Source organism: Olea europaea, chromosome 3 (assembly GCF_002742605.1).
Source record: "Olea europaea var. sylvestris chromosome 3, O_europaea_v1, whole genome shotgun sequence".
NCBI lineage: Eukaryota > Viridiplantae > Streptophyta > Magnoliopsida > Lamiales > Oleaceae > Olea > Olea europaea.
Genome location: NC_036239.1, coordinates 20,544,817 through 20,556,236, shown reverse-complemented (window position 1 = coordinate 20,556,236; position 11,420 = coordinate 20,544,817). Strand labels below are relative to the sequence as shown.

General features: G+C 33.1%; 1 protein-coding gene across 1 annotated transcript; it reads right to left on the bottom strand.

The window, feature by feature from the left end:
- Positions 1-10,354: 10,354 nt before the first annotated feature.
- LOC111379743 (protein FAR-RED ELONGATED HYPOCOTYL 3-like) lies at positions 10,355-11,115 on the bottom strand. Its single transcript, XM_023003184.1, has 2 exons — positions 11,027-11,115; positions 10,355-10,910 (listed from the first exon to the last, which is right to left on the bottom strand). Exons 1-2 carry the CDS (start codon positions 11,113-11,115, stop codon positions 10,355-10,357), a joined length of 645 nt encoding a protein of 214 aa, XP_022858952.1.
- Positions 11,116-11,420: the final 305 nt, after the last annotated feature.

Sequence of the window (11,420 nt, the reverse complement as noted above, 5' to 3'; positions counted from 1 at the left end):
TTAAATTTTAATGGTTGGAATAGTGTTTTTTTTTTGAAAAATGTGTGGTTAAAAAAGAATAAAAAGTTTTTGATTTGCGTATAATATTATTTTATGGAAGATTGTGTGGTTGAAAATAAGAGAGAAAAAGAATGAGAAGGAGAATTGAGGCCAAACGAAGGCTATGAATAGCAAGTAATCGAAATAAATTCGTCGAAACATATCGATTGAATAAATTATTGGCCAAATAAAATGATGCAACCCTAACAAAATTGAATTTACTAGAAAAACCTGAAATTTTTGGATTTACAGTTTGAACACATAAATGTGTATACTTATACAGAATGAAACAGAAAAAAATTGTAATTGTAATATGAAATGTACAACATTTTAGATGATGAATTTCGCGAAAAACTTGCATAAATTGATAAGTTATATGGTTGATGTAATCATAAGTCTCCACTTTGTTGGCATGACAATGCATGAAATTTGATATGCATATAATATATGCAATTATAGTTAATTTATATTATATAAACTAATGCTATCCTTAAAGGATTTTATATGCCTAAAATAAAATTTAAGTGAAATAATCATGAGGGGGAGAATATGCATTGTACTCTTTTTCATTTACCAATATTGTATTCTATCGAATTTTCCTAGCAAGGTTTTCACGAGACAATTTTTGTAGCTTATTTAAAAGAATAAATTTACTATTTTTCCTTCATTAGATTTTTTTCCAAAGGATTTTTCCTATTAACATTTTAACAAGGCATATTATGTAATGAATGTCTATAACATACAAGAAATTTACCATCAAAATAATATTTTGATATATATGTATCTCTTGAAGAGATTAATAAGAGCTATTTTTTAAATCATTATGTTACTACAGTCATCAAGTTTTGTCTCACGGGATTTTCTTGAAAATGCTGACGTATAAGATACCACTATTAAAGATATTGACGTACATGACGTGGGTTGATACAAAACTTGAAATAAGGGGGAGTAGCTGTTTTCTTTTTCATTTGATCAAGTTTTGTGCCATTAAATTTTCTTGACAATATTTTAATGATACAACATTTTATTACTCTAAATTATTTTTTACTCTTTTTCATTTGTTGACATTTTTGTCCCATCGAGTTTTTGCCAAATAATTTTTCAATGAGATAGTTATTGTGTATTTATCCATTCAAGAGGGAGTATTATAAATATAATAGTATTTATGAATGACTTTTGTGTCTTGCAGCCTAGTCATTATGGCCATTGTATCCCTTGTAACCCTAATTTTTCTTATAAATATGTGACTTTCATTTTGAATAAAACATACAAGTTTATTGACTTTTCTGTTTTATTCTCTCTTTCTCTCCTTAGTTTATAACTAATTTAAGTTAGTTTGAAAGTTATGTAAGAGTTACTTTTAAAAAAAGTGTAATTATTTTTATTTCTACTTTATTTTTATTTTTTAAAAGTAGAAATAAAAGTTATATATACAAGTAGGGGCGGACCCACATGGGGTCATGTGGGGTCAAATAACCGCACAGTTTTCTGGATTTTTTTTTCTTTTTTTTTTGGCTGAAAACTTAATTTTTTGCCCAAAAAGTCCAAATCCTAAATTTATATCCATATAACATGGTCCATATCCATTATTTAGTCCGTAGATATATTATATAATCCATCGATTTCTTCCCAAAGTGCAAATATCGAACATGAACAACAAACAACCGATTTTTCGTTTTTGTTCATAATATGTTGTTCGAAAAAAAAAAAATTTTGACCCCACAGATCGAACGGTTTGGGTTCACCCCTGTATACAAGTTGAGACAAAAAGTAAATTTACTTATAAGTAACTAAGCTCTTGTTTGGGCTTCATTTTCAGTAAAAAGTATCTTTCCCTCTCCTAATTTTAATCATACATTCTTTAATAAAATAATATTATACGTAAACCTATAGTTTTTTTTTCTTGTTTTTACGACATGTTCTCAAAAAATTCATTATTACAAAATACTTTTTCCTAAAATTAAAATTTAATGGAGCCCAAACAGGGGCTACGTATATTTTAAAATAAATAACGTTTTTATTAACTGAAGTTAAAAATACGAAAGCTATTTATTTGGACCAGAGGCAAACCGACATGGGGTCTAGTGACCCCACAAAAAGTTTTGATTTTTTCCCCAAAAAAGTTGTAGTTTCCTTATAGAGTTTTACCAAGTTACTTGTTTCGATAATCATTCAACTTATATTATGGTCATGATTTACTCACTAAACTTGAAAGTACTTTATAATGCTAACTGAATTTTACTCATTTGCACTCCATCTATCACCCTTAAATTTTTTTTACATTATTTGTTGACGTGGCTAACGAAAAATCTCGTGTGGCAATTTACGATCGTTAACAAAATTACAACTCGTCAAACCATTGTTTCATTACTCTTAACTTATATTTGATCACAGTTTACTCATTAAACTTTAAAATGTTACCCAATAGTCACTCATTTTTAAGATATTATACTCCATTCATCATCTGTCATATTTTGTTTCCTTCGTTGTTAATGTATCATACGAAAATCTCACGTGACAAGTTATAATTGTTAAAAAATTATAACATAGCCAAACTGTCAACTCATCAAAATCACCATATGTGAAACGCGACTTCCACAAACTCATAAACTTTTTTAGAACCCAATAAAGTGTCCCAATTTCAGCCTTAAAAAACTCTAGTTTTCAATTCACTCATCTCAATCACGTACAGCTAAATTGTATAATAAGATCTAATCGATTGTTGACAAGTATGCGAGAAGATATTACTTATAAAGCCCTATCCCCCAATTGTACAATATGCTCGACGTCTCTTTCATCCCAATCTTCCATTTTTTGTATATGCATATCCAACTATTTGAGGAAGAAAATATTATCGAACTCTGATGATTGGTATACGACTGTAATACCTTCTAGGCTATGTTCGTGTATGTTGTTCTTTGTTCATTATTTTATCCAGAGTTCGATAACATTTTCTTCTCAAATAGTTGGGTACACGCCTACAAAAATGAAAGATTGATATTCGAGAAATGTCGAGCAGATGGTACAAATTGAGGATAGGGCATTATAAGTAGTAGCTTCCCCATCCTTCTCACCAATCGATTGTCTTATTATATAATTTAGCCGTACATGGGTAAGATGAGTGAATTGAGGGTTAGGGCTTTTAAGGCTAAAATTGGAGGCACTTCATTGAGTTTTTATAAAATTTATAGGGTTGTGAAAGTCGCATTTCACATATGGTGATTTTGGTGAATTGATAGTTTGGTTGAGTTGCAATTTTTTTAATGATTATAACTTTCCATGTGAGACTTCTGTGCAATACATTAGCAATGAAGAGAACGAAATATGTGGGATGATGGATGGGGTGCAGTACCTCAAAGATGAGTGACCATTAGAAAGTATTTTGAAGTTTGATGAGTAAACTATGACAAATACAAGTTGGATGAGTAATAAACGATAGTTTGACTAAGTTATAATTTTTTTAATAATCGTAACTTTTCAATTGAGATTTTTGTTAACTACATCAGCGAATAAGGTAACAAATTTTTAGGGTTATAGATGGAGTGCAAATCGGCAAAGTTCGGTGAGCACTGTGAAACATTCTAAAATTTAGTGAGTAAACCGTGACCATGGTAGTTGGGTGATTATTGAAATAATTAATTTCGATTTTATCGCCGATTACTCTCTTTCATATACTACAACTGTATTCTTCGATAAACAAATCATCCCTATTCTAATCTAAAAAAAGCATCTCCAATCTCAAAAAATTCTCCAATCTATTCTCTGATATTCAATAATCAATCAGGTATGCAATTTTTATGTTTGAAAATTAAAGGTTTTAATATTTATGTTCGATTTTCTCTCCTTTTTCCAATACTTTTCATCTCCTTTTTCATCCAAATCTGTTTCTCATCATTGGGGTTTGTGTTGTAATTGTCGAGTTGTAATTGGATTTGGCGTTTGTGACAAACTTTGTTTGTGTTGCCTGGTAATGGTAGTAGTGGTGATGTATGATTGTGGTTGGTAATAGAGAGGGTGGATGGCGACTATGTCCGTGCAGTGTGCATGAGTGTAAATAAAAGAAAATGAGTAATGCTATTCATAGTGAAAATTATTGATAGTCGTTCCACGTGGTGTACATATGAAACTTGTTATTTGATGTGTTACATGTGATAATTTTTTATCATCTCATACATCAAGTAACAAACTATCATTTATATGCCACGTGGAACGACCATCTATAGTTTCACTATGAATAGTATTGCAAGTACGAGTAGAATTAGAAAAAGAAGAAAGTTATTGTGAAATTTTAAATGTTAATAGGGTAGATGAAGTTTTTGTATGCAAATTGGATCCATCTTAAAGACCTGTTTAGAGTATGCTGTTTATTGTCCCATTTTTCATTTGTTAGGTGCCCAATCAGAGAGCATCTAACCTGTTATCGAAAGGCCCAAATCGTAATGTATTTATGCCCAAGCCATGAACTGCCAATGTTCATATTTTAGTATTAATCTATGTAAAACGGATGTAATAAATGAGTATTCGTGGAACTAAATATTGTTACCTAGATATCAATTCAAGTTGATCTCTAGCATTATTTGATTTAGATTAGTTTATGAAATTAATTTTTGTCTCATGAAGATTTTGAAGGGTTATGAGGTCTTAATGATTTTTTGGAAAAGTTGATTGTAACGAAAAAATGAGGTGTATTCATTAATTTATAGGTTTGTAACATTGATGATAATTCTTCTAGTTGCTACTATTAGATAGAGAGAGTATTTTCTACAATGGAGATTACCAAGCATCAATTGCGTAATTGGATGGGTGAAAAATAGTTATGTGATTATTTGGTGACATATATTGAGAATGATGTATTTGATAATACTGATAATGATATAATTATAAGATATTTTCAAAGTATGAAAATGTATGGGCTACAATTGTATTAGTATATTGAGTTATTTTCATTAATGTTATGTTGTTTTTTAATAAAAAATTGCATTTTAATTTTTTATCCCACAATACAAAAAGTCTGCTCCGTCACTGATTTGAACACAAGAGTGAGATTTTTTATTGGAAATAAAATAATATATTACTTAAAATAAGGGAAAAAAAAGTAAGTTATTCAAAATCTATTTATGACAAAACGTTATTTAAAATGAAATCCATATTTTGTGGCTTGCAAACTCATCAATTTCACGAGTTAGAACAGACAGATAAATAGTATGGCTAATTTGTAATAAAATTTAAATTTCAACGACTCTATTTAAAAAAAAAAAAAAAAAAAAAACGAGAACTCTCCGAACTAGGAGTGTATTTATTTTGTGACCCACTTATTAACACTTGAGCAATAGAATCACATGTTTAATTTTATGTTATTAATTCCTTATTCAAATTGCATACCCTTTGTTGCTAGGAAGGCCATAGATATATGAAAGGGAACAATATACACAAATCACAAATTTCATAGGTCACAAATTGACCATACATTATTTAATGATCAAAGATCACAAATTTTATAGGTTACAATTTATTTATCAAATTAATTGGTCACAAATTAATTCTCGATTACAAATTTTGAAATTAATTGATCACAATTCAACAAATTGTAAGTCACGATTACAAATTTAGTTGCACTATCACTTTTTTTTAGTGTCATACATTATTTATTGTTAACAAATTTAATCCATTTTATTTGCCGCAATTACCAAAATCCCATTCCACCCCACTCCAACACTTGCAACAACCAAACGTTGAACCGCCATCACAACCCATAGAAAATCATCCACCCACATATTAGAAAACCACCCATAGATTAGAAAATCACCAACAACGTTGTGCGTAGCGACACTTGCTAGCACCACCTCCACCACCATCACTTGTACAACCACCTAATCACAAATTAGATAACCACCAACAAACCAACAGCCATGCGAGGCGCCATTGAGTGCAGTGGTAGATATAAGTTACCAGAGAAGAGACTATTACTAGAGAAGATTAGTCGTCGAAGAAGAGATTGTGAATTTGGGTAAAGAGAGAGATGAGAGAATAGAGAAGAGAAACAATCTAGGGTTCGTGAGTGAAATTGGGTGTGGTGGATGGGGTTGGGTAGGTATGTAGATTAATGTAATTTTCTATTATTAATATTTAAAAATTAAATTATCACATAATTTTTGAAAAAATAAAAAACTTTTAAAGATGATTTTGAATTATGAAGTTAACAAACGTGTAATTATCGAGTGAATTGTCCAAATGATCACTGAACTTTACAAAAGGTTTTCAATGGGTCACTGAATTTAAAAAATCACCTAAATGATCATTGAACTTTGCAAAAAGATTTCTCAGGGGTCATTGGCTCATAGAAAACTTTTGCAAAATTTAGTGACTATTTAGGTGATTTTTAAAGTTTAGTGACTTCATAGAAACCTTTTGCAAAGTTCGGTGACTATTTAAGTGATTTTTAAAGTTCAGTAACCCTTTGAAAACTTTTTACAAAGTTCAATGACCATTTGGACAATTTACTCTGTAATTATCACTATATGAAATGTCCTTTTGCCTTACAAATTGCAAATAATGGGCTAAGGCCCATTTTGATAAAATCACAAAAGTGGAAATGTCATCGGGAACCTAAAATTTATAAAAAATTCATTTTTTACATTAACAAACTTTTTTCACCAAATATACTACCGGCCGTGCTAGGCGTACAGAATGGGTGTTTACGGGCCCTTCACAGAATCACGCGTCTGGCACACATTTTTCACGAATTTTTCCCTCAGAACAAAGCCCCAAACGAAAGGTAAGAAGAAAGAAACCATTATTCTCTCACCATTTCGAACCCTAAAATTCGCCTCCACCTCTGGCCGGTCGAAATCGACCTTCGCCAGCCCGATCGACGAATTGCCGCAGCAAAATCCACAACGTTGAGCCTGTGGAGTAGTGTCGACCCAGTATCTGCCATCGTTTAGCTTCAGGTAAGCCGAAATCACGTCACTCTACTTCGATCGGTAGACACCCCACCCCACAATAATCACTTCTTATTTCGACAATCAGTAACTTCAACCCACTTGGACTCATTTCTACATCTCTCTGTAAGTGTTGATTTTCCCTCCACGGGATTGGTGTTTGTATTATTCGAACTGGGTTTTTTGGGTTCTCATTTAGTTTTTATATTTTGTGATTTTTAAATTGATTTGTGTTTTGGTCATGAGTCTGTATTATGAACAAACAAGGTGTAATTCAGGTTTGTATAGAATTTGCATATCAATGTGTGTATTTATGATCCAAATGAAAGTATAACTTGTAGAGGTTAAAATTCTTGAGCCTAGAAGAAACTGACATTTATTTGAGTGGTTGTGATTTGAGAGCCTTTCTGTGATTTTATTTTGTCAAATTTTTTAGTATTCGGTTTGTATGTACAGTAATTGAATTAGGTATGTTGGGATCTTTTTAATCTTCTGCTTACTGTGATTTCTTAAGCAATGTAGTTCAACTTGTAGATTTAAACGTATAATTCATGTTAGCATATGAAGAAGTTCATTTAAAGTTTAGATTTAAAATATGTAATTCTCAAGAATTTCACTGGATTTTTCGATAGTAATAATTCAGTTTTTTTTCTTCCAGGATGAGGGGAAGGAATTTTGGGGTTTGTCACGGCTGTAGAAGTACGGACCACTCCTTCCTAAATTGTCCAATAAAATGACGATGCCCATGGTGTACACGGATTGCAAAATATTTTGAAGTTGAAAGGGAGACAAAGAACAAAGGGCGATTATTCAAAACATGTAGTGTTAACTGTTGGTATTTTGATTGGGTCGTAAATGAAGAATCAAGTGGTGAATATAGCATGACTAATGAAGCAGTGAATCCCGAAGCCATTGAGGAATCCGAAGATTTGCCGACCATGTTCGATAGTCTAGCTAGAATAGTTGAGAAAAGAGATATTGAAATTTCATTGAACATTACGTTTCGTAAGAGAAAGGAAAGTGCCGAAGTGAATGGGAATGGAAAAGGGAAGGGCCACGCTGCATAGGCAGTAGGCAGAACTGATTTTAATTTTTCGGAATATTAATTTGCTATTTTTGTCCATAAATAAATTGAGTATGTTCTATTGCTTAGGTTAGGTGGTGGTAATTGGTGGCTGTGTTTAGTTTGATCTTCATTAAGTGTTAAATAGGTAATGGATGTTTAAGATGGTGGTGCTGGAGAACTTGTCCGGATAATGGCGGTTTGTTCACTTGAGTTAAACTATGATGTATATATATATTATGATGGCAGAGGGATGGATGACTAAAGATAAACATTTAATTTTCGAAGTTCCTGAAGATACACATTGGATTTGAAGAGTGCTTTCCCAACAAATTGTAAAGGTAAAGTATGCTGTTTCTTGGTTCAGATTTTGTGGAATGCGGCTTCCTTCCCATCCAATATTTGAATGCACCTACTAACTCCTTGTGATGTGTGATCAACCCACAACGCAGGCTGGCACAAGGCAGAGTAGTAGTAGGAAGTAAGTTATTGATAGTGGCAGCAGGAACTCTATTCATAATGTTTGAAAATGAAGTTGAAAGGATGTACCTGGCATTTGTTTGTGCAATTGTAATTGAATCTGTATTCTGAATCCAATCTTAGATTTTTTTTAGCCTCGCTTGGTAGATGGTGAATGTACTCTCTCTCTTTTACTTGGCACATGCGTGTTTTATAGCACAACAAAAAAATTGACCAAAGTTCATTTTGTTGCATGCTTGCATTATTAATGTCATCAAGCCATTGAGTATGAGAAAGCATGTAGCATAATGGGATCAATTTCATAGGAACTGGTTGATATTGATGCTTATGATTCAAACTAAATTTTGATATTGATGATCGTTTCGAACTGGTTGCTGAACCTGTTGAATTACTCCGGAATACACAGAAATCAAAAGCAACAGTTGATGATGAATTCGATTCAAAATATTTTTCTATTGGAATTACATCTGCTTGTGAAAAATCATGAGAAAATGAAATCCTAGGACTCACGTTTGTGCTTGTAAGATTATCAGAACATAATTCAATTGCCATTGCATTAAAAAATTCACTATTCAACTTTCTTGGCAGAATTTAAGGTCACAAAACAGGCATTATAACTTGAAAATTTAAAACATTTAAAGAACAAAGATGAAAATTATCCAAGAAGCTATAAAGAACATATGTGGATATAGCCTATGTTAACACTAAAAAAAAAGTAAAGAAAAAATAAACCACTGGCAATTCCACACATGTAAGATCATATATCAAAGATGCACATTGTATCTAAAATTTGCGTCTCCATTTTTCATGGTATATCTCAACCTACATACTTAGCCAAAATACATAAACACCCTCGTGCAATCCTTCAGTTGGAAGATAACTAAGTCCAAAATCCTTTACAAGCAAAAATTAATAACAGCTAGAAATAAAAGGTGCACAAACTTTTTTACAAATAACGTCACAATTACAATGGATAAATCATTCAAAAAAGTTCACTTGTCATCTAAGATTCAAGCATCATTGTGAAACGACGTTCTTGGATGAGTAATTGGGAGAACGTTGGACAAATTTGCCAAGTGCGTTGCTCTTGAAAAAGAATCTGAACCTTGAACCTGAAAGAAGGGGAAAAATAACATAACACATGAGACGCTAAATTCGGTCTAACAACATTATGGTCTAACATCGAGATTCACTTAAAATGAACCTGAAGATAATTGTATGCCATTTGGCTCGTCCTAGTCACTGCAACTTCGGGATACGGTAAATGCAAGTTACAAAATACGCACCTAAATTAAAATTTTGGTTAGCAAACACATGAAACAAGGGGAAAATTGGACTATTAATTAAGATTATGTAAACACGTGTTCACCTTGTGAATTGAATACAACATTAGGAGACAACAATGAAGGTTGCGTACACACTTGACTTTCGAAGTCACCCTATGTCCAATACCAACATAATTAGAAAATAAAAATATAGAAAGTAAGAAAATAAATTACGCTTACTGACCAACACAAGCTGTGAATATGAGAATGGTGTTGGCTGCGAATGTTGAAGTTGTTGAGATTGCTGGACTTCAGGTGCCGCCTCTTCCATATTAGTACGCCTATCTCTCAGTCGCTTTCCTTTGTCTGACTTCGAACTTGCCTACATAGTCATGGACAGAATTCAAATTTTGTGCTGGAGTTCGTGTGTACTTGAAGAGATTAATAGGGAAAAATATCGTTACCTTCTTCGAAATAGACTCCAACGGGTCTTTTTTCCTAAGCTTCCTTGGCGCATCCTTTCTGTTTGACGAGTTAGGATTCAACACACTCACGCCAATGGTATTCTACGATCCAATACACTGCTTGCCACCCTGAAAATTTTGCTGGGGAAGGACATTACTACCACCACTCGACCGGGAAGTCTTCAACTCTGTTGCTTGGCATTTTATCCAATCCATTATTGCTCGAGCCCGCCCTTCGTCATTCGCAGCGAGGTCTGCCACCTCCGAAAATGCTTGACACATATCATCATATCTTAATTGTTCAAGCATACTAACCAACCCGACGTAGTTCACTGTGACCCTCGTATGTGCCCTACTGACATCTCTCCTCCACCGCCGCAATATATACTTCTCTAGCATTTGTGTCAAGTCATTACGATCCAACACAGTGATCACATGCCTACAGATAATTTCTCGAAACTCAAACAAGTGGCAACTACACATCACTTCGCTAGTCTCCCTCCGAAATGAGACGAGAAATGTTTTCTTCTTCCTACCCTCGAGGTATACTACAGACTCCCGAACCTCGTACTTCACCCCCTCCAATCCCTCTACTTCTGAAGCGACATCACAGTAAATCTTTCCTACAAACTCATCTTGAACTTTGAAATTGTGTATGCTAATTGAAATTGTTTTTCCATCTCAAAAGTTGTTGCACACGGGACCATTTGCGAGTATGATTTGAAATCTGCCTGGAACTCTTTTTCAACCTTATTCCTCAGTGCTCGTTCGTACTGTTCAATGAACTGCTTCAAAGAGGTCTTCGAATGGATGTACCCATCGAAAAATGCATTCATACTTTCACTTCGTTGTGCTGTAGACATCCCGGCCTAGAAAGTTGTTTTCAAAAAGCAAGGCACCCAACGACCTCGATTTTCGTACAATCCAAACAACCAATCATTGTCATGCAACTTAAACTCATTGATCATGGCTCTCCAACCTTTTTCAAATTCATCAACAACCTGCGAGTCATACACCAAACGATGTATAGTCGAAAATATTGAACTTTTATCAATGTGGTACCCAAACTTCTCTGGCAATTTCTTCATAATGTGCCACAAACACCATCTATGTTTAGTATTCGAAAATACAATCTCGATTGCATTCTGCATGACTTTGTCTTGATCGG

Bases quoted from the DNA above. Each gene is read 5' to 3' on its own strand.
- LOC111379743 (XM_023003184.1), bottom strand. From the start codon at position 11,115: ATGTCTACAGCACAACGAAGTGAAAGTATGAATGCATTTTTCGATGGG. The intron at 10,911-11,026 runs GTACGAACGAGC...AATTTCAATTAG, and splicing joins TTGAAGCAGTTCATTGAACA to CATACACAATTTCAAAGTTC.